Here is a 21,648-nt window from a genome sequence, read left to right as displayed (position 1 = left end):
ATTGTAAATCTCTTTGGATGCATGGAGTGATATATGCAAACCTGATAAACTATCTAGCTGACTATGTGAAAGTCAGAGTGGAAGCAAGGGCGTCTTTCCCTTCTGATGTGCAACACTGTGGTTCCTCAAGCTGCTCTGCTGCTAATCACTCCCTGGGCTGCTGTTAGTAACGCAGCAAAGTGGTGCATTTAAGTCTCAGAAGAGCATCCTTCCCAGGTCTCCTCTGCATCCCCTTCTCTCTTTCACCTCCCCTTGTGTTTGTTCACTCTGCGATTCTGGTCCTCCACCGTTAAGCTGCATTCTGGCGTTTGCTGGGTTTCTCCCTCTGTGTGTGACACTGCATCACACTCTGAAAGAGGCTACGTCAAAAGCTTGCACTGTCCTTCCTCAGCACCCCCACCTTTCTTTCTTGCATCTGCTTCCCTCAGCATCCCCCCCTGTTCAGCAGCTCGGGAATGGTAGATTCCCACCTCCACCACCAGAAGGGAGATGAGATCTAGATGTTGCTGGAATGTAAGAGCATCACCAGACCAGGCTGCAGAGGTTGAAGCGACACACCAGGGAAAGAGCCAGCAAATAATACGTAGCTAGTCAGCTGCTGAGCAGAGGGGAGAAAAATAGCTTTCCTCGCTCTCGCTTCCTGCGAAGTGCCATTCTCTCAAGCAGAGGAGCATCAGTCCATAGGAAAACATGACGCAGGGAAAGGTAGGTGGAGATCAGGACCAAATAAACCTTGCTTAATTCTAATAATCAAGCTGGCTTGTAGATGCTTGGCATAATTAAGGACAAATGCAATTGTGTTGTTGAATTAATGCAACCTCACCATCTTTGTGTGTTTGTGTACGAGAGCAAATCATCCACCTGCTTGTTCTTTGCACCAAATCCCTGTTGCGAAAGAGAAAAAGCAGCGGCGGCGGGGTGGGGTGGGGGATGATGTGGGAAGAGGTTGATTGCATGTCACCGCAGGGCTAGTGACAGGATTGCTGTCAATCACCTCCACTTATCCCCTATCATCTCCCCTGGGATTTGTGTTCCTGCCAGCCTTTTAAAAGTGCTCTTGAAACCTTGCAAGAATAAGAAATCCTGTTCTTACTCATTGCAGGAGGTTGAACTGAAGGAGATTAAATGTCATCCATCACCCCCCCCCCCTGGCCCTGGCCTCTCCAACCCCCCTGTAAGAAATCAGTTGCCATGTAAAAGCAGCATCAGAGGGGCTTTAAATGCATGTTTTAGTTTTTGCTTCCTGTAGCTGCTGACTATGATGTAAGCAACAAATCTATGGTGGTTCAATCTTGGATGCTGCTGCAATTGCTTATGTTGTGTGTTCCATAATTCTGGGTCTCACCTGTGCGCAAAGGGAGTTATGTAATAGGGATGAGTTATCCCAAATGCTCCCTTGCTTGTGGAACTGGAATGTGGCCAGCAGGGTGTTGATGTCATGCAATGAGATTCTACTCCCATGCCTATACCAGAGGATACGTATGAAATGCTAAATTTCTTGCACGAAGCTGGACCTAAGAAATCTCCTTTGCAAAGGTCCCCTCCCCTTCTCTTCTGCCCCCCACCTTCTAGGCACTTGCTCCCTTTGAATTAGGTCACCTCAATCCAGATGGCACCACACTGACGCAGCTCCTGGACAACTCCACACACCTCTGATTCATTTTGGCGCTGCTGCTGATTGGCTCAGATTGTTCAGCTGCCATGTGTTGAGTTGTTATAATTATAGAAAGCTTTTGTGGGGTAGCTGCAAGGCAGCTCTTGCTGCTGTGAAACAGCCTAGGATTCATTAGCATTGGCTTTATGGAGCTGTGCTGTTGATTGTACAGGGTTGGGGTTGGGCACGCCAAATTGAGCGTCCAGCTGCCCTAGGACCTAAATCCTTCTGGGATCAACAGGGCTTATTTTGAATCTGTTATCCAAGATAGTGGTGTCAAGTGATACTGGATCACAGAGTGTGTTGCTTCTGTTGTTTTAAGTATTTTTAACTGCTGTGAGACATTAGGGAGGATATGTGTTTTTTTCTTCAAGCCACAGAAGCAGAGGCATAATTCAAAATGCTATGGGAGCAGCAGGTTGGATTATCCTGCAGTCTACAGGAGGGGTGGGGAACCTTTGACCCACCAGATGCTGCTGAACTACAACTCCATGAGACCCAGGGACAAGGGATGATGGGAGCTGCAATTCGGCAACATCTGGAGGGCCACAGGTTCCCCACCTCTGCATAGCTGTCAAGCGTCCCTTATTTGGAGGGACAGTCCCTTATCCCAGCACCATGTCCTGCTGCTGTCCCTTATTGATGGATGTCCCTTAAATTTCCTGGGTTTCAAAGGAAGCAGCTCCTTTCCCACCCTCCTTGCCGGCCAGGGAGGAGGGAGGCTCCAACTGTGTTGCTTGGCTGCCCGCCCCGCCCCCCTCCGGCCTCCTCTCACCAGCCTCAGCCCCTGGGAGCCCCTCCACGCCGGGACTGGCAGGAGCCTCGGGCCCTTCCGCCACCATTCTCCTCGTGGCCGCCGAACTGAGCATCTCTGCCTGGGGCCTCCCCTCTGCCCGTCACTGCCGCTCCCGCTAGGCCGTACTGCGGTTGTGCCGCCGAAGGACCCGGATGAGATGGGCAGCCTGGCATGGCCTATGAATTGCTGAGGAGCCTTGAGAGGAGAGCGAGGGCAACCATAGAGAAAGCAGTTCCGAGAGAGGAGGAAGAGGAGGAGGCAGAGGCGCAGGCAGGTGTTCCAAGGGCTACAAGGGAAGGACCGCAAACACTTCTCCCATAGATTTGTAGTGGTAGACTAGCATAGATGGTCCAATCTGCGAGTTTACTTCGGGAGCTATTCCCCCCCCCTCCTCCTCCCGCCCTGTCTGATTAAATTGAGAGCTGCAGATGGAGCACGAGAGAAAAGATACAGAACTGCAGCAGCATCTTCATAGCTTGGACTTCGTTTTGCGCGAAAAGTGGTTGCTGTTTGTAGTTATTTAATTGCAATGTTTCATTGGCTGGTGTCTTGAGCAGCAACCTCTGGAAACGAAGGGCTAAAAACCGGCGCTGCTCTCCAAAATTATCTGGTCCCTTTTAACTTTGTATTTCAGCTGGTAGACTAAAATCCCTTATTTTTGCTGCTGGTCCCTTATTTTCAAGGCTGCTGGTCCCTTATTTTCAAATCTGTAAGTTGACAGCTATGCACCTCTGGTCCACAGATTGAACCTCCTAGATGGCAAGGCTGAGCTTACAGTCTCACAAAAAGCCAGTGGATCAGTCTAGGGGCATGGGTAGGCAAACTAATGCCTGGGGGCTGGATCCAGCCCAATCGTCTTCTAAATCTGGTCCTTGGACAGTCCGGGAATCAGCATGTTTTTACATGAGTAGAATGTGTCCTTTTATTTAAAATGCATCTCTGGGTTATTGTGGGGCATAAGAATTCATTCATTCCCCCCCTTCAAAATATAGACTGGCCCCCCATAAGGTCTGAGGGACAGGGGACCCCTGCTGAAAAAGTTTGCTGACCCCTGGTCTAGGGAAATGGACACATCTACAAAACAAAATGGAAGACGACAACTGTGGGGAACCCACTGAGGCCTTTGAGATGTCATTGGACTACAACTTCCACCAGCCACAGCCAGGGATGGTGGGAGTTGTTGTCCAGCAACATCTAGAGGACCACAGCCCCTCGCTTGATATACATGAGGAAACAATGGCTTTCATGAAAAACGTAATGAGGAACCTTTTGCTATAACTCTACTAGTTCCCACTTGCTTCTTTAAAAGCACCACAAAGTTGAGCTTTTGGGTCAGAGACTGGCTGGATGAAGAAGAGAGGTGGGAGGCTCTGGAAGAACCCCCACAGGAAACCTCGGAAGAGGAAGGCTGTGAACCAGGGAACTTGTGGTGGGACATGGAAGATGGGTCAGAGGAAGGAGGAGGGTGGGGTGATGAAGAAGCAACAGGCTTGAGGGAGAGAGAGGAGCCACAGGTAGAAAGCCATTCAAGGGCAGGGCAGGAAGCAGAGGGAAGAAATTCAGGTTCAGGACCTCAAGCAGAGGAGGAAGGGGACAGGAGCTATGGCAGCTTCACGGGAACTGACAGGTCCCACTGTATTAATCTCCCCTCCCACCCGTGTCTCCAAGGACACACAGAGCTTTGCATGTAGCCAAACAAAGAGCACAGAGGGAACAAGAGGTTAAGGTTGTTTGGAAGACATACATCTAATGAAGAGATTTGGGCTTGCCGATCAGAAGGTTGGTGGTTCGAATCCCCGCGATGGAGTGAGCTTCCATTGCTTGGTCCCTGCTCCTGCCAACCTAGCAGTTCGTAAGCATGCAGTGCAAGTAGATAAATAGGTATCACTCCGACGGGAAGGTAAATGACATTTCCGTGTGCTGCTCTGGTTCGCCAGAAGCGGCTTAGTCATGCTGGCCACATGACCCGGAAGCTGTCTGCGGACAAACGCCGGGTCCCTCAGCCTATAGAGCGAGTTGAGCGCACAACCCCATAGTCGGTCACGACTGGACCTAATGGTCAGGGGTCCCTTTACCTTTACCTTTACCTTAGAAGGTGCAGACAGGCAGTCTTGGCCACTGTGCTCCTGGAGGCAAGCTGTGCCCTGTGGTGCTCTCTGGATGTACTGTATGCTGTTTATCCTAATAAAAAGCTAACTTTACTTCAAGTCTCTGAATCTCCGTTCTGACCTGCATATGAACCACCTCTGGCATTAAGATTCCCTCTTACGACTGTTGGCTAACATGCCATCATTGACAAGAGGTCTTAGGAAAAAATCATTTTCCAAGACCTTACTTGGTGTATATGAGAAATGAGCATATCCTAAATCTGGGCAGTAGTCAATTTAGTTTACTCAAGGTGGAAAGACTCAGCATTTAGTTCAACCAAGGTTCACCACAGATCCATTGCTTAAACAGTTTTGCCATTCTTACTGGACATGGGAAAGCTGAGAAGGTCAGACCATTCTCTGTATATATGCCCCACCTCTTCTAGTCTAAGAGGGCTGCTGAAGCTCCCTTGGCCATGTGTCCTCTTAAAAAAATACTGGAACTGGAACTTTGTTTTGGTTGCCTCCTCTTTGTCCCATATAAAACACATGAGGGTTTATTTATTTATTTTCTTAAAAATAAAAACAAAAAAAATTAATGTTCAATTTCCTATTTTGCTCTGCAGCTTTCCGTGAATAACAAGCCTGCAAACTCTGAAGGGCAGCAGGCAGATGCAGACAAAAAGGACAACACAAACGTCCCATCAGCTCCTCCAACATACGAAGAGGCGACCTCAGCAGAAGGATTGAAATCAGGGGCATTCCCTCCACCTCTGACCGTTCCTCTCCATCCAGCTTGGGCGTATGTGGATCCCAGTGAGTTTTCGCTTTCTCTTAGAATACAACCCTATGAATTTAATCAGACTTACTTTTGAGTAGATACACATAGTCTTGCACTGCTATTGACTTCTTACCCTGCATGAGTATTTGAGTATTTGTGGTGTCATTATGCAGTTATATGCAATTATTTATTTATAAAAATATTCATATCTATCTATCTATATTTAATTAAAATGTCTGCATTAATTCATAGCTTTGTGGATAAGTTGGGAGCTCCTCCACTGCTACCTTTGTGGAAACTCTATAAATTATGTACTAGTTGTTAAGGGAACTGGGAGATTTGATTTCTCACAGCTCCGTATAAACTTGCCATCCTCTCTTGTTTCCCTGACTGAGGAGTCAAGAAGGGACAGTTTAATATCTTGTTGATATTTTGCTCTATGTTTGCTGGATTTTCTAAATTCTACAGACATTCTCCTTTGCTTAGTTAACATATATGTTCTTTTTATTGCATCATCTATTTCATAAATGTGTATTTATATGGAAAATGTTCGTGGTCATGTGCTTGCTGAAACATTACACTCAAACCAATTTAGGTTTTAAATGTTTTAAATGTTTACAGTGAACATGACTTTGTGTTTGAAAGCTTGAAATCCTCATTGTGTGAATGTATTCCTGCAATGAAAATAAAAATAATGTCCAGTTTTAAAATTCCCTGCACAGTACAATGGGAACTGAGTAGCATCTAGGAAAGTACAACAAGCTATAAATCAACAAAACTTGGTGGTGGTAGTGGGGGAGAAAAGTACATTTAAATTAAATTTTGGTTTCAAAATAAAGATTTAGAGGATGGATTGTAAGTAAAAATGAGCAGTCAAATCCAGATGGTTTCCCCCAGTTTGACAAAGGGACTCTGGCTAACTGTAGAGCACAGATAAAATCCACAGGTAACAAGAGATCATTTCTTTCCATGTGAAAAAGCAAGAATGAGTGATTCATTCCACTGGTTGTTGAAATTCACAATAGGAAACAGATTAAGGTCGGCATCCTAACCCCCACTTACCTGGGAGTATGCCTCATTGAAGTTTTGAGATTTACTTCTGAGTAGAACATGGTTAGGCTTGCAATCAATGCATATAGGCTCCCTCTAGCAACAAACACTTCAGAAATTTAAAAAGCAGAGAGGCATCTATTGGGACACTGGCAATTCTACATCAGTGATATGTAAATAATGTATATTGCAAAACAATTTATGCATCTATATATGTATCATGTGAGCATGTTTAAAAAAATATTTTCAGTTTCATGAGCTAAGATGAAAAGCATTTATAGCAGGTTTCCTCAACCTCGGCCCTCCAGATGTTTTCCCTACAACTCCCATGATCCTTAGCTAGCAGGACCAGTGGTCAGGGATGATGGGAATTGTAGTCTCAAAACATTCGGAGGGCAGAGGTTGGGGAAGCCTGATTTATAGCAAGAGTCCATGCTGCAATAGGGCTTGAATGGGTGGACAGAAGAAAATCTGTTTGATAGTCCATTTTCAATGGATTCCTTGGACATCCCTAACCTTGCCCCAAGAAATTCTCAGTGAGGAAGCAAAGGCCCTAGAGGTTGGGTGAGTTCATCTGCTACCTGAAGGTTCCAGTCCTGTGCCATCACAATGATGTCACCAAGGAGGGCCATACAGCCTTTCAGAATGGTTACTCTCCCATTGATCTTCACATCTGCTTCTGGGTGCTGGAGCCTTCAGAGGACAATGGACATGTTTTTGCTACGTAAAAGCAGCAATAAGAAGAATACGCTAGAGAAATACAGTAAATGCGAATTTTCAGCTACTTCATTTAGATCTTAATGTTCCAATGGGTGTTGGGCGTTTAATACAAGGTCCAACTGAGTGACTATGAAAAGGTCTCAGTGAAGGTTGGCTTTTGGTTCAGGCGCTTATTCATTCATTGATTCATCCCCCTCCCATCACCCTAAGGTCCCAGGCTGGGTTACGTAACACAACAGTAAAGCACAATATTAAAATCAGTTTTAAACAATTTACAGTCACAAAAATAAGGTGGGTCCTAAAAATATACACCTTAAGTGTCCCCCAGGGCGGCAGTGTCATTTATTTGATTGTTCTTAATATGAATGCCCTGATTCCACAGGAGATTGCTGCATAAAGCCAATCTGCCAATCTCCCATTCTGCCAATCTGCCAATTCTGCCAATCTCCCATTCCCACCCCCCTTCTGAGTAATACCCCTCCCCACATTCTCACTATATAGAAGGATCTGGCAACTTCTGTTTCAGTGTATCTGAAGAAGTGTGCATGCACACGAAAGCTCATACCAAGAACTAACTTAGTTGGTCTTTAAGGTGCTACTGGAAGGAATTTTTTTATTTTGACTATGGCAGACCAACACGGCTACCTATCTGTAACTGCATAAAGCTTGCAACACAGTGGTGGAATCTAGTTACCAGCAAACCTGGGTTTAGGGTTGAATAGCGGGTGATAATTCAGAAAAGCAAAGGTATATTATTCACCTTTATCACATGTCTCATAATCCGGGCTCCCCCTCTCAAAGCACTCATTCTGGGTGACCAGCATTAAACCACTCCAACGATTCCAATATACACAGAGCTGGAACAAGGCATTTGGGTACTGGGGGCAAGCAACCAAATAGCAATCCCAGTGGCTGTAAAATGATGTAGAACAATCATAATGTTAATAATCCGAATAATCCAAATGTTGCTGCTATTTTTGGTATCCCCAAATCAGGTGACTGAGATGGGCTCCCTCACTCTGCCTAATGCTAGGGGTGGCTTTGAGTAGCATTGCGATTAATGAATATTTTGTTTTGCTGCGGTGGGTTAGAAATCTAATGGACATAATTCTTTTTTATTTGACATGTTCTAATCTTCTTCCTGAACTAATGCAAGAGGCCTAGTTTCAATATTCCCCCAAATTGATTCTGACCGCAATGAACCCTATTTTGTGGCTTGATTAACCGTAACCAAAGTATCCTATCGTTTTTCGAGGTCCCTTAGAATTAGGAATGTACGGCAACTCTAGGAAGAGGGTATTAATCAGAGGGAATTCTGTATGATACTTCCCCAAAAACTGCATCTCTTGAACCTCTCTGACGTTGGTGAAACATCATTAGGGAGAGACTGCCTGCAAGCTGGAAAGGGTGGTTTAGAATTAATAAGCCCCTAAGCTCCTTATCTGCAGCTCCCTTAAGACACTTAAACCTTGTTCATCTTTGCTTCCAGCCTGCTGCTTCACAACAGTTAAGTGTATCTGGAAAAGAAGTTGGGCTTAGTAACAAAGAGCAGCAAGTTGCAATAGCCTATATAAATTCACAGAGGGATTGCATCATGGGTTGTTGACCACTAAAAGCCCGTGCAATTAAATTTTTACAATTTTACATGCTTGACAATCCAGGCTCCCTCTCTCAAAAATCTAGCATCTTTTATGGAAGAGAAGGGACCAAATGTCCAGTTTCCTCCCTGGCAAAAGTAGGAGGCCCAGCCACACCCTCCCCTACCTACTTTTGCAAGTCTTTTTTTGTAAATTTTTTTATTAAGTTTTAACAATGCACAGTATAAAAGAAAAAATACAGAGACAAGAACAAAAGAGATATAAAAATACAAAATACATACTACAAAATACAACAATACAAACATTAAGCACAAAAATACAAAAATGCATACATTAAAAAACTAATAATAGAAAAGAGAAAACACATATAGGAAAAACACAAAAATTCCCTCTTTCTTAGTTTTATATCTTAAATTCACATATTTTCCTGACTTCCTCACATCCCCCGTTCTTGTATCCCTTTTAAAAGTTGGTTCAGCAAATTCATAGCCCTTAATTTATCTGTTGTTGGTTTAATCTTAAATTTTATCTTGTTGCTAGAACCCCCACAGTTCATTTCAATGTCATCAACATTCAGAAATTTTACAATATTTCTGCAAATAGATTTTAAATTTCCCCCAATCTTCTTCCACTTGCTCTTCTCCCTGGTCTCAGATTCTGCCAGTCATCTCCGCCATCTCCATATAGTCAATTAGTTGCATCTGCCAGTCTTCCACGGTGGGTAGATCTTCTGTCTTCCAATGTTTTGCTATAAGAATTCTTGCTGCTGCTGTAGCGTACATAAAAAAAGTTCTATCCTTCTTTAACACCGATTTTAAACCGAATAACATTGGAAGTTAGGCAAGGAAGCATCTTGAATTCAATGTTTTCATTGTGTAGTGGTGCCTTGGGTAAAGTACGAACTCTGTAAATGAAGCAGACTGTTGAATCTTGGCCAAATTTGTCCCTTGCGTGGATAGAGTTGTCATAATAGGTGATGTCAAGATGGTATAGTCTGAGACAATTAAACCAAGCTGTGGGATTTCTTCTGCATTAGGACTAAAGGAGAAATATTCCCTGGGAGAGCCACCTCATATGCTCACAAGAAGACTTAATGCTCCGTAATAGGAAAAGCCTCAGCCCCACAGCTGAAAGATAAAGGGCTAACCTGAGCCCTAATTGCAATATCTATATAGCCCATGATATGTATAGACACATAACATTTTGTAGCAAAATGTCTGTCCTGATTGGCTATGGCGGAGAAGAGGCAACTGTACTGCAGTATTTCCTGGAGGCAGTAAAATGTATCTCTGCATTTTCTGCACACATATATGTATTATTACCCGCTATCACTCAGTGATAGGAGAAGGGATTTCAAAGGTACAATCACTGGAATGCCTTTAATTTTATGAACCCGCCCATGTATTAAGATCTTTAAAGCAGGTTCTTCTCCAGTTATAGGTGGAATAAAATATGTATACAGTGGTACCTCGGGTTAAGTACTTAATTCATTCTGGAGGTCCGTTCTTAACCTGAAACTGGTCTTAACCTGAAGCACCACTTTAGCTAATGGGCCTCCCGCTGCTGCCGCGCCGCTGCTGCACGATTTCTGTCCTCATCCTGAAGCAAAGTTCTTAACCCGAGGTACTATTTCTGGGTTAGCAGAGTCTTTCTTTTGAGTTCATTTACACTATTTTAATGCTGCACTGCATATTTCAAGTGTTTACCTATACAACTCTGTAATCTATTTTTGGATGAAGGCATGGTTTATGCATTCTTAAAATTAATAAGTATGTATTTTATTTTCCTCCCTAATCTCCCCCATTATTTTCAAAAGAGATATTGGGGTCATGGTGAATGAAAATGCTCAGTGAAAATATCAACTCAGCTCAATATATGATGGCAATAAAGAAAGGCAACTTTCATTCTGGATGTTAGTAGGAAAGGGTTTGAAAATAAAATGAACCACTATCATAATGGCATCATATAAACCTACGGTGCAGTCACTTTTGGAATACAGTGTACTGTGCTGGTCATTCCATCTCAGAAAGGATTATTGTAAAGTTGGAAAGGGGCAGGAAACGGGTGAATTACCTTCCTTATGAAAAAAGACTAAAGTGTGTGTTGTTTTCAGTTTAGAGGGGGGGGGGAATCACAAGGGATACATGGTAGAGGTTTGTCACAGTGTAACAACACTGAATAGGTGTTTGGTATCTTCTTGTTATATTTCTTCAAAATCTTTAAATGTGGGTTTCATTAACAATTATCCAGGGATAACAGCCAATCTGAATGTTTATTCAAGGAACAATGGAAAATTCACAGTAAACCAAAGTCTGAGACAAATGAGATTCGAGCTGATCTCCCGAGTCCATTCCCACAAAGGATAGGGGGGAAATCTAATCCAGTTCACATTAAAAAGCGCACTTAGCTAATTCACACTTTCTGAAAACAACACACAAACTGAAGCAGAGCCTGCCTTCAAAATTTGCACTTCTCTGAATATTGCAGTGCAGTTGTCCAGCTAAGTAATGTGTACAAAAAGGCATACACTAGTATAAAGTTTACACACCCACCTACCCACCTACACCAAGCACATTTTGTTCAGAACTGGAAAGTCCTGTGAAATGTCCTCTTTCTTGGGACTTTCACATGATCCTGAGAGTACAAAGTCTACCTGGGCTCCCCAGGCCCTGTGGCCTTTTGATCCTATTTTGTGTTTCTTTGGTAAGAACTGGAACATGCAATTTTCATTGTTTTGCTGGGTTTGTTTTGCTGAGTTTGCTGGGTTTGCTACTCCCCCCCCCTTATATCTTTGATCTATGATACTGTCACCTGTGACATCTTTTTAAACTGTTCATCTTGAAGATGGTAACTTTCCATTCACTTCACCCTCAAAAGGGAATCAAATGTTGGCCTTTTCCCCCAACCTGCAAAGAATATGTTTTGGTCCCCATTAACAGAAGCCACAATCTAACCAAATACTCCAGCTTAATGCACTGGCGCAGTTCACACATCACACATGTTTTCTATTAACATGCTGATCTGGGCCACTTTTGCTTATCCCTGCTAGCACATGGGAGAGACAAATTATGATCTCTAGCTTAGCATCACATCTAAAGCTAGAGATTTGGCTTGTTTTGCTCAGTGAAGAACAAAGTATTGTCTTCTCAGAGACAAATTTGGCAAAACGTGGGTGGATCTTTGTCTGATATGCTGATACAGAATCAATGAAATATACAAGTCTCATTCAATGTTGCTGGCTAAATCCAGGGAACATAAATGGTAACCATTTTATAATGTCTGAAGAAAGCTTATGTATCAACAAGAAGTAAGTAAGTTTGGGGGTTTTGTTTATTTTTGTTTTGTTTTGCAAAGGCCTTTGGTTTTATGACATAAAGTTCATTCATACCTGCTCCTTTTTCTGTGGTAGAACATTAAAAAAAGGTAAAGGACCCCTGGAAGTTAAGTCCAGTCGTGAACAACTCTGGGGTTGCGGCGCTCATCTCGCTTTACTGGCCAAGGGAGCCGATGTTTGTCTGCAGACAGTTTTTCCAGGTCACGTGGCCAGCATGACTAAGCCGCTTGTGGCAAAACCAGAGCAGCGCATGGAAACACTGTTTACCTTCCCGCTGGAGTGGTACCTATTTATCTAGGTTGGCAGGAGCTGGCATTGTGTTTTTGTTAATGACAGTTGAATATGCAGATACTGACTTGTCATAGAAAACATCATCTGACTTGCTGCAGACTTGGGGAAACCAGTGACAGAGTGTCCTAGTGGCGTTAACACGCCTAGAAGATTTTGTGCTGCTTTGAAGAGACATGGGCCCTACTTGCGCCCAGGAGAGCAGTGGGGCAAAACTTGACTTGTCTTACTTTCCATCCTTTTCAGGCTCCAGTCCCAACTATGGCAGTGGATTTTCGGGGGACACTGAGACACTCACAACTTTCAGCTGGGATGACCGCAGTGTACGCAGGGTGTTCATTAGGAAGGTAATGTCTTTTACAGTCAACCTTCCGCCATACTGTACGGAACAAGGGTGTCCAACATGCTTCTTGCTCTAGGCTCACTTGTAAGAAGAAGAGGAGTTTGGACTTGATATCCCGCCTTTCACTCCCCTTAAGGAGTCTCAAAATGGCTAACAATCTCCTTTCCCTTCCTCCCCCACAACAAACACTCTATGAGGTGAGGCTGAGAGACTTCAGAGAAGTGTAACTAGCCCAAGGTCACCCAGCAGCTGCATGTGGAGGAGCGGGGAAGCGAACCCGGTTCACCAGATTACGAGTCCACCACTCTTAACCACTACACCATGCTGGCTCTTATCCAGTTTGCCTCCTTATCCAGTTACATGTGGGTGGGAGTGGGATTGGAGACCTACGGGTGTGATCCCATATGGGCCACAGGACTTTGCATTTGTGTCACTGGTGTGTGTCATGTGAACCCCTTTCAAGAAACATAGCTGATGTATAAGGAATTAAGTATAAATAGATTAATAGAATATTAAAGGAAAAAATAAGGTTAGAATGTTAAGATAATTATAGGATAGAAAACAGAGGAAGATGGAAAGGAATTGCTGAAACAATTAACAGAAGTGGAATACGAAAAGGGAGGTGTGAGGAGGTCGTTGAAATAAGTGAATGAAAGATAAGATATTGAAATTATTTGATGTGTTTTAAATTGCTTTTGTTTTGTTTTGTTAGTTTAATGTGTTAGTGTTTTGTGTTAGTGTTAGTGTTATGTAGTGTTTTTGCATTGTATTGTATTGTCCATTCTTTTTTTGTTGTTGTTTTTTGTAGTGTTTAAATTGTTGGAAAAGCAATAAATATTATTTTTTTAAAAAAGAAAGAAACATAGCTGATGGACAGGGCTATGCAGATTGCGTTGATTCTTAATGGCTCACACCCCACAAGGAAGGATTGTGTCAAACTATGGGCTGAATTCAGCTAAGTTTTTGCACTATTGGAAACCAGCACAATTAGGCCTGCTGTTGCAGCAGGATTTGCCCCCTCCCTGTGCAGTTGCTCAGGAGGTTCAGGAGAACCCCCACAATGGGTGGGGGGAGGAAGAGAGAGAATCAATTTTGCACTGATGGAATGATTGCCTTAGCACAGTGTTGAATTCTACCTTTTTTTCCTAAGCATCAGCCATGCTTATTCGATCCTTTCCCCCCCAATTTTAGGTTTACAGCATCCTTTTGATTCAGCTTCTTGTTACAGTTGCCATTGTGGCCCTCTTCACCTTCTGGTAAGTCTCTGGCCCACCAAGAAGCCTTTTGCTTTAGGTGCCTTTTCTGCTTTGGCTAATGTTTCCTAATGGTAGTACTGCTCCCGTATTATTTCTTCCTGTGCATGGGGAATAAAAGGAGCAAACTATGCATGACTTTCTGACTTGTGGACTACCCTGCGAACGTCTAAGTCCATGGACTTGCATTCAAGCTGACACAATTGATGATATATTATTTATTTGTTTTACTGTGTGTCTGGAGCCTTAAACAGAATGATAGCAGACTACAGGAAGGTATTAATAGCTTCCCTCAAAATTTCTGGGATATTTTAACCAAAGAGGAGCATCCACAATGGTCTTGAACATTGCTTTCAGGAGCAGCCAGTGTGGTACCCACCAGATGCTGTCGGACTCCAACTCCCATTGGCCCATCCAGCATGACTAATTGCAAAGGATGATGGGAGTTGCAGTTCACATTTGGAGGGTGCCATCTTGGCTACCCCTGCTCTAGGTGAGAATTGGTAGCACCTAGGGATGGATGGATCTGTCAGTTTCTGGTTCTCTCAGTTTCTCATTTCTCCAATCATAAATTCTCATTATTCCTAACAAACATATTTTTGTATGCAGTTTTGACTAAGGTACATATTTTCTGCAGGCAATTTCTCCTAATATAATGCATTTTTGTGTGTTACTTTCATGAACATATTCATTTTTTATGCACATTTCCCCATAATATATGCCTTCTTTTGTAAACATTGGGTGCTTGGAGACCTGCACTGCAAATTTTGCCTAAGTGCAAATTTCAAAGGGCGACTTATGTTTCGCTTCTCGTATTGTTTCAGAAAGTGTGGATTTGATCAATTCGGCTTTATATGCAAACTGAATTGAATTGCTCCTCCATACTTAGTGGCAGCTCCATTCAAAAGCTATATGTTCCACCAATATGTATCAAGAATGACAGGAATCTCATACATTAGAGTCTGTGGAATCAGTGAAATTTGTTGAAAACATTCACATCCTGTCTTTCTACATGCTCAAGCTGGCTCACAAAACTAAGATGAAATCAAATAATAATAATAATAATAATAATAATAATAATAATAATATTTTTTATTTATATTCCGCCCTCCCCAGTCGAAGTCGGGCTCAGGTCAGCTAACAACAATAAAATAGTACAACATTCTAAAATCATTTCATTATAAAATTAATTCAAATCAAATTGATGGCAACCATTAAGCTAAAGTTCTGTGAAAGGAGGGAGTCAGGCTGTGCCCTGACCAAAGGCCTGGTGGAACAGTTCTGTCTTGTAGGCCCTGCGGAAAGATGTCAAGTCCCGCATGGCCCTAGTCTCTTGTGACAGAGCGTTCCACCAGATCAGAGCCACAGCCGAAAAAGCCCTGGCTCTAGTTGAGGCCAGCCTAACCTCTCTGTGGCCTGGGACCTTCAGGATGTTTTTGTTTGAAGACCGTAAGTTCCTCTGTGGGACATACCAGGAGAGGCGGTCCCGTAGGTACGAGGGTCCTAGGCCGTATAGGGCTTTAAAGGTTAAAACCAGCACCTTAAACCTGATCCTGTACTCCACCGGGAGCCAGTGCAGCTGGTATAGCACTGGGTGAATGTGATCTCACAGGGAAGACCCCGTAAGGAGTCTCGCTGCGGCATTCTGCACCCATTGGAGTTTCTGGGTCAGTCTCAAGGGCAGCCCCACATAGAGTGAAAGAAAGATGGGTGTATGTTCTTTGTGCTTTTGTGAAGGGAGCACCCCTGACCTTCATACCTCGGGTGGCCCAAACTCAAGAGGTGGTGGCCTCCACGAGTGCTTCCCTGCCTCTGCCACTGGCTTCCGGTGAGACCTTGCTGAAATCTCACAAGATCTCGTGGAGTGCATGAGATTCCCCTGGAAACTGCTGCTACCGCTTCACAGGCACTGCTGTACCACCCTGGTAAGGGAGGCTTCAGTGGTGGGGCGGAGTGACAGCACAGTGGCACATTCCCCTCCCTGGGTGAGATACATTGGAGATCACCCTCTCTTTGTCCCTAGCAGCTGTATCTGGAAGAAGAAAGCATTAGGACTCTGCAACACTGTTTGGTGCACTTTTATTCATAGCCTCGGTTTTCAGCGGCCACCTGTCTGATGCTCAAATAGCAGAGGTGGTGGATGCAAAGGCTTACCTGAATCAAATTGCATGTCACATGAATAATACATTGGTATCGCTTGAGACTTTTCAAGCCATTTAATCACCTGGCTACAAAGCCAACAGCCATTTCCCTGAAGTAGAATAAAGCAAATAAATTGATGTCATTATGCTGATTGTGATGCCTGCTTCAATTATTTTTGAGGCTGTGTGGAAACTGAGAGCATTGGCCCCACCCCGCCCCTTTCCCCAAACACTGGGTGGTTTAAGCAGTGCTTGCTGTTTGCAGGGTCTTGCTCAGTAAGTACATGAAGCATTTATTTCCCACAAATCGGTGTATAGCTGCACAGAAAAAATGTCTCGGAATAAGCCCCTCCTAGCACTGTCGATAGTCCATTCCTTTGCACTGATGCTGACCCAGTTCTCCAGTGCTAACACAGCAGCAGCCTGTTACACAAGATACCAAGAACATTCTGACTAGACCCAGATCTGATACGGCCCTGTAACTAGACTCAACAACAGAGTGGCTTGCATTTTTTGTTTTGTTTTGTTGGCCAACCTCCCTGAGGTCACATGGCAGCAGTGGGTGTGGCTAATCATATTCTCATGCAAACTGCTTATATGCATGTACACACAGTCAGATATACACCCAGGACCCCTTTTCGGGTAAACCATGCAGATCACATGATACTGCAACCTCTCTGCTCATCAGATGATCGATCTGATGACTGGAAAGGGGATACTTTTCGTTCCCATCAGGGTGCTGGGCTCCACCCAGCCCAGCATTGTGTCTGCTTTTATTTTTGTTTCGTTTTTACTTTCTAATACTGAATTCTAAATTTTTGTAACCTGCCCTGAGATCTGCGGGTGAAGGATGGATAACACATCTAACAGCAACAACTTTTTAAATCTGATACTAAAATTGGTGGGGTCTTGGGAGAGCCAAAAAAATTGTTGGGAAGAGGGTGGTGGATCAGGCCCCCTCTAGTTGTCCATATTATACACCAGTGTCAAGATTTAGCAGCAGAGGACACAATGTTACAGCCACAGTGTGGATGGGGAGGAGAGGGAGGCAAGAGGCAATGGTTGGGTGGAGGGGGTTTGGCTTGGTGTGCCTCCTACAGGCCATGGGCAAGCAGTTGAGATGCCAGGATCACAGGTGCTCTGCTCTCTTTGAATTGCTCTCATGTGCCTTGTCTTTCTCTTTCTTTACTGCAGTGAACCAGTCCAAACATATATCCAAGCAAATCCAGCCTGGTACTGGGCTTCCTAGTAAGTACTGGCTTTATCTCAGAAATAAGCTTCATCTCTGTTTACATTCTTATTTAATATATAAGGCAAGTTTAGTTATTTTGTAGGCCCAGTTCAAGAGACTATTTATTGATGGACAGGCTAACATCCAACTACATAGGAAAACAAAAGCAACCTTAAGAACAAGCTAAAGGGTAGAGCCTGAGCCCCAACCCATAATAACCCTGCTCAAAATGACCCTATGGCTTCAGAGGCACTGGGAATAGTCACACAGCTGGGGCTCACCCAGTGAATGTAATGCTAGGCAGGAGAAAATGGAACTTCATTCCATTTACAAATTCTCTAGAAAACCAAAGACCCGTTCCAAAGGTTTATACTAACTTATGGATCATTTAATTGGGAACACGTGTTACAGATGTATACTGTTATTAGTTGTGGTGTATGTGTGGGAATGTTTTAGGAGATCTTTGGGGAAATAAAATAAAGAGGAAAAAGAAATGGGCAAACACTTTCAGCCCCTTTTGGCCAAAAGTGGGCAGAGTCAGGGGTGCAGCTTTCATTAAGCCTCATCCCATTTTAGTTGAGCACTGGAGATGAGGAGGAAGGAACCCCCTTAGTGTGCAGTGGGAAAGAGTACAGGGAGACTGAGTCTACGACTGAGTCCCTGGAAGGAAAGAATTGGGAGACAGCGGACCTACAAGCAGACCCCTGACCTGCTGGTTTGGACCTACAATAAACAATGGTTTATTAAAACCTCAGAAGGCAGAGGGGTTCATCATTCCCTTCCCCCTCTCCATGATCAGCAAACAATGCAAAATAGCACAGAAATGAAGGTTCAGTGCTACAAGGGAGATGGTGTAGGTGCACTGGCAGACGAAGGTGGGGGCAGCGGGGGCAGCGGTCTGCCCTGGGTGTCATCCAGGGGGGTGCCATCGCAGCCGTGGTGCTTGCCAAGCACCCCAGGACACTTGGTGCTTGCCACATACACCCCCAACACATGCCACACCCCCTGGGATGCTCACCACGCCCCCGGGACATGCGCCACACCTTCTGGGATGTAGCTTCGCCACTGTGCAGGTGTGCACAGTTAATGCCAGCCTGGCTTTTCTTGACACAGCACTAGAGAAGCAACAGGCAAGGTGTAACCAAGGATGGGTAGTTGGAAAGCACTGAAGAAAAACTCTGGGGGGAGGGCCGTGTAGCTCAGAAGTAAAATTTAGGGTTTACCACCTTAGAACATGAGCATCATACAGGAAAGAGGAGTACCCCCCCCCCCTTCTATGCAACAAGGTTTGGTTTTATTCAATACACACAGTCCATTGAGCACGGCTTTCGCCCACCAAGAACACACGGAACACTGTGGAGCGACACTTTCAATCCATTACTTTATTGATGCTTGTAAAAATCTAGAGCTGGACCGAAGCCATATCTTACCTAGGTGCAAATCTGCCCTCTGGGAGTGGAGGGTTGGAGGGAGTTTTATTTGTTGTTGTTGTTGCTACGCAAATCTGCTTAGGATTGCAAAATAAATAAAATACGTTTTCATTTAAAAAGAACCAGATTTAAGAGGTGGGGGCATGGCAACTGCAAGTACTTCCACCCCCACTCCATGGCTGTTTTTATTTCCCAGCCTGACCACATGCCTCAGCCTCACTGTTGCAAATGTTAAGTGGAACCTGTCTTCTCAGTCACAAGCCATCTCCCCACCAGGCAGAAGGTGACAGTACGGCAAACGGTTTAGGGTTACACTCTATAGCCCTTCACTTAGTGGAAAAATACTTCGAGAAGTTTTCCTCTTGCACAGACTCTCTGAAGGTTGACCTCCTGTTCCCTATTAACTCAGTTGTCTGGAGTCACTAATAATTCTCCACCAGGTTGAACTGGTTGATTGTGTGGACCATTCCGCCCCCCATCCCATTAAGAAGGGTGTTTTCTGTTTCTCTTGTAGCCCTTAGCCCACTGGGATGTAGGCTGGGGTTCAAGGTGGAACTTGAGAGGCTTGAGCTAAAGGGCCAAGTAAGTCATAGATCCTCTTCTTTCTCCCTATTAGACCACAGATGGGGAGCCTGTGCTTCTCCAGATGTTGTTGGACTGCAACTCCCATCAACCTCAAGAAGCATGGCCCAATGGTTGGGGGTGGGAGGCAGCTGTAGTCCAACATCTGCAAGGGTTCCCCATCCTTGCATTGACCAAACATCAAGAAGGGCCATAGCTCAGTGGTAGAACAAATGGTCCCAAGTTCAATACCCTGGTATCTCCAGGTAAGACCAGGAACGCTAACATAAGAAGAGCCTGCTGGATCAGGCCAGTGGTCCATCTTGTCCACAGTGGCCAACCAGATGCCTTGAATGGGAATCTGCAATCCCACCCCACTTGGCTCATATCTCTCTCTCTCTCTCTCTCTCTCTCTCTCTCTCCCTCCCTCCCCACCCCTCTCATTGCAGTGCCGTCTTCTTTATTACCTACCTGATCCTGGCTTGCTGCTCTGGACCCAGGTAAAACCCTACTTTTAGTGCATTTGATAGAGAAAGGGGATTTGGGTTCTCTGTGTATCTCCTTTTCTGTCTTGTTTGTGGGAGAGATCTGTGTCACCTTGGAAATTTGGATATCCTCATATCAGTACAAGCCTTTAGAAGACATCTGAAGGCAGCCCTGTTTAGGGAAGCTTTTAATGTTTAACAGACCACTGTATTTTAATATTTCATTGGAAGCCACCCAGAGTGGCTAGGGAAACCAGCCAGATTGGCGGGGTATTACTACTAATAATAATAACAACAACAACAATAGTTTTATTATTATTATTAGCTGGTCTTCTAGCTGTCCCTCTGATGTCCCTCTGATCTTCACTCATCCCTTCTCCCCTGGCAGGGGTGGGTGGTGCTGATGTAAGTTTGAGATAATGGCTCATCAGTTTGCCTTGTGGTGCATGTAGTGAACTAGGCATCACTGGCCTGGGTTCTGGTTTTGCATTGCACAGGGAGAACAGACCTTCTTTTCTGAATGAGGCATGCCACAGTGAGGAAAATGCTCTGCTATAGTTATGCACTGGAAAGAAGAGGAAGGGAGGAAGATCTGATTTCCCCCACTGAACATGCCAGTGTTTTTCAGTATATTGATGTCCTTGGGTATTAGTCCCTCCAAATCCCAATTTCCATCCAGATCCTAGCTGCTTTGCCCTTTTAGCAGATACTATACCCACAAGGGACGCGGGTGGCACTGTGGTCTAAACCACAGAGGCTAGGGCTTGCCAATCAGAAGGTTGGTGGTTCAAATCCCCACGACGTGGTGAGCTTCCATTGTTCGGTCCCTGCTCCTGCCTACCTAGCAGTTCGAAAGCACGTCAAAGTGCAAGTAGATGAATAGGTACTGCTCCAGTGGCATTTCCATGCGCTGCTCTGGTTTGCCAGAAGCGGCTTGGTCATGCTGGCCACATAACCAGGAAGCTGTACGCTGGCTCCCTCGGCCAGTAAAGTAAGATGAGTGCCACAACCCCAGAGTCGTCTGCGACTGGACTTAACTGTCAGGGGTATATAAAAATACTCGCAGCAGCAAAGGAGTGACATTGTTCATTTCCATGCCAAGAAATGCTTGCTTGATATAAACCACACCTCGCAAGCCACTGTTGAAAAGGCACATCTGAAAAGGTGGCAAACTCTTAGTTAAGTTGAATCAGCAAGAGAAGCTTTTGTGCTCCAGAGCATCTCTTGAGTGATAGTTACCCAGTAGAACTGTACACATGTTATTGCCCTGCTGCTCTATCCGCCCTGCTTTAATTATCTGATTATGCAAGATGCTATTGTGCAATTTTCCTTCTAGTGGTTATGCTCTTTGAGTAACGACAGTGTTTTCTTGGCTCCCTTTCACTGAACTCACAGGAGGTACTTCCCATGGAACCTGATCCTGCTGAGCATCTTTGTAAGTAGTCTACCTGGGGCTGTGATTTGTGCTAAGCTAATGGGGATTTTACAGGAGCATCGGACCGCATATTCAACAGGAAGCCGAAGGAAGAATAAGGGCAGAAAAGGAAAGTGTTTATTGATGCAACTCATAGTTAAACTATGGAACACACTCCCACTGGAGGCAGTTATAGACACCAACCTAAATTACTTTCTGGGTCCCCCCCCCCATTCCACTGCCCTCCTGCTTTCTCCCATATCCTGGCATGCCCTCCTGCCCACAGCAGCACCCTGAAAGCCTTCAGAGCATCTGAAATGGCCACCTCTGCTCGGACCTGTTGCCCGCCACCTTGCGCGCTCTGGCTGGCAGCAGCTCCAAGATCTCAAGGGGAGAGCCAGGCTGCGCTGTGGGGCCACAGTTTTCCTTCCCACCCAGCAGAGCTGCTTCCCTTCTGCTGCAGTTCATGTCTTCCCTAAAGA

The 21,648-nt window shown here is 44.7% G+C and overlaps 1 protein-coding gene across 1 annotated transcript in view; it reads left to right on the top strand.

Annotated features, from left to right (window-relative positions):
• The first annotated feature begins 300 nt into the window (after nt 1–300).
• FAIM2 (Fas apoptotic inhibitory molecule 2) overlaps nt 301–21,648 on the top strand; it is a 38,398-nt gene continuing 17,050 nt past the window's right edge. The window contains exons 1-7 of the mRNA XM_083485401.1: nt 301–705; nt 5,164–5,353; nt 12,555–12,655; nt 13,843–13,907; nt 17,240–17,293; nt 19,717–19,767; nt 21,148–21,187. Coding sequence (XP_083341527.1) covers nt 691–705; nt 5,164–5,353; nt 12,555–12,655; nt 13,843–13,907; nt 17,240–17,293; nt 19,717–19,767; nt 21,148–21,187 — 516 coding nt within the window. The 5' untranslated portion in view covers nt 301–690. The remainder of the gene's footprint in view (nt 706–5,163; nt 5,354–12,554; nt 12,656–13,842; nt 13,908–17,239; nt 17,294–19,716; nt 19,768–21,147; nt 21,188–21,648) is intronic.

The sequence above is a fragment of the Podarcis liolepis genome (assembly GCF_965112155.1).
Source record: "Podarcis liolepis genome assembly, chromosome: 2".
NCBI lineage: Eukaryota > Metazoa > Chordata > Lepidosauria > Squamata > Lacertidae > Podarcis > Podarcis liolepis.
This window is presented reverse-complemented; position numbering and strand designations above follow the sequence as displayed.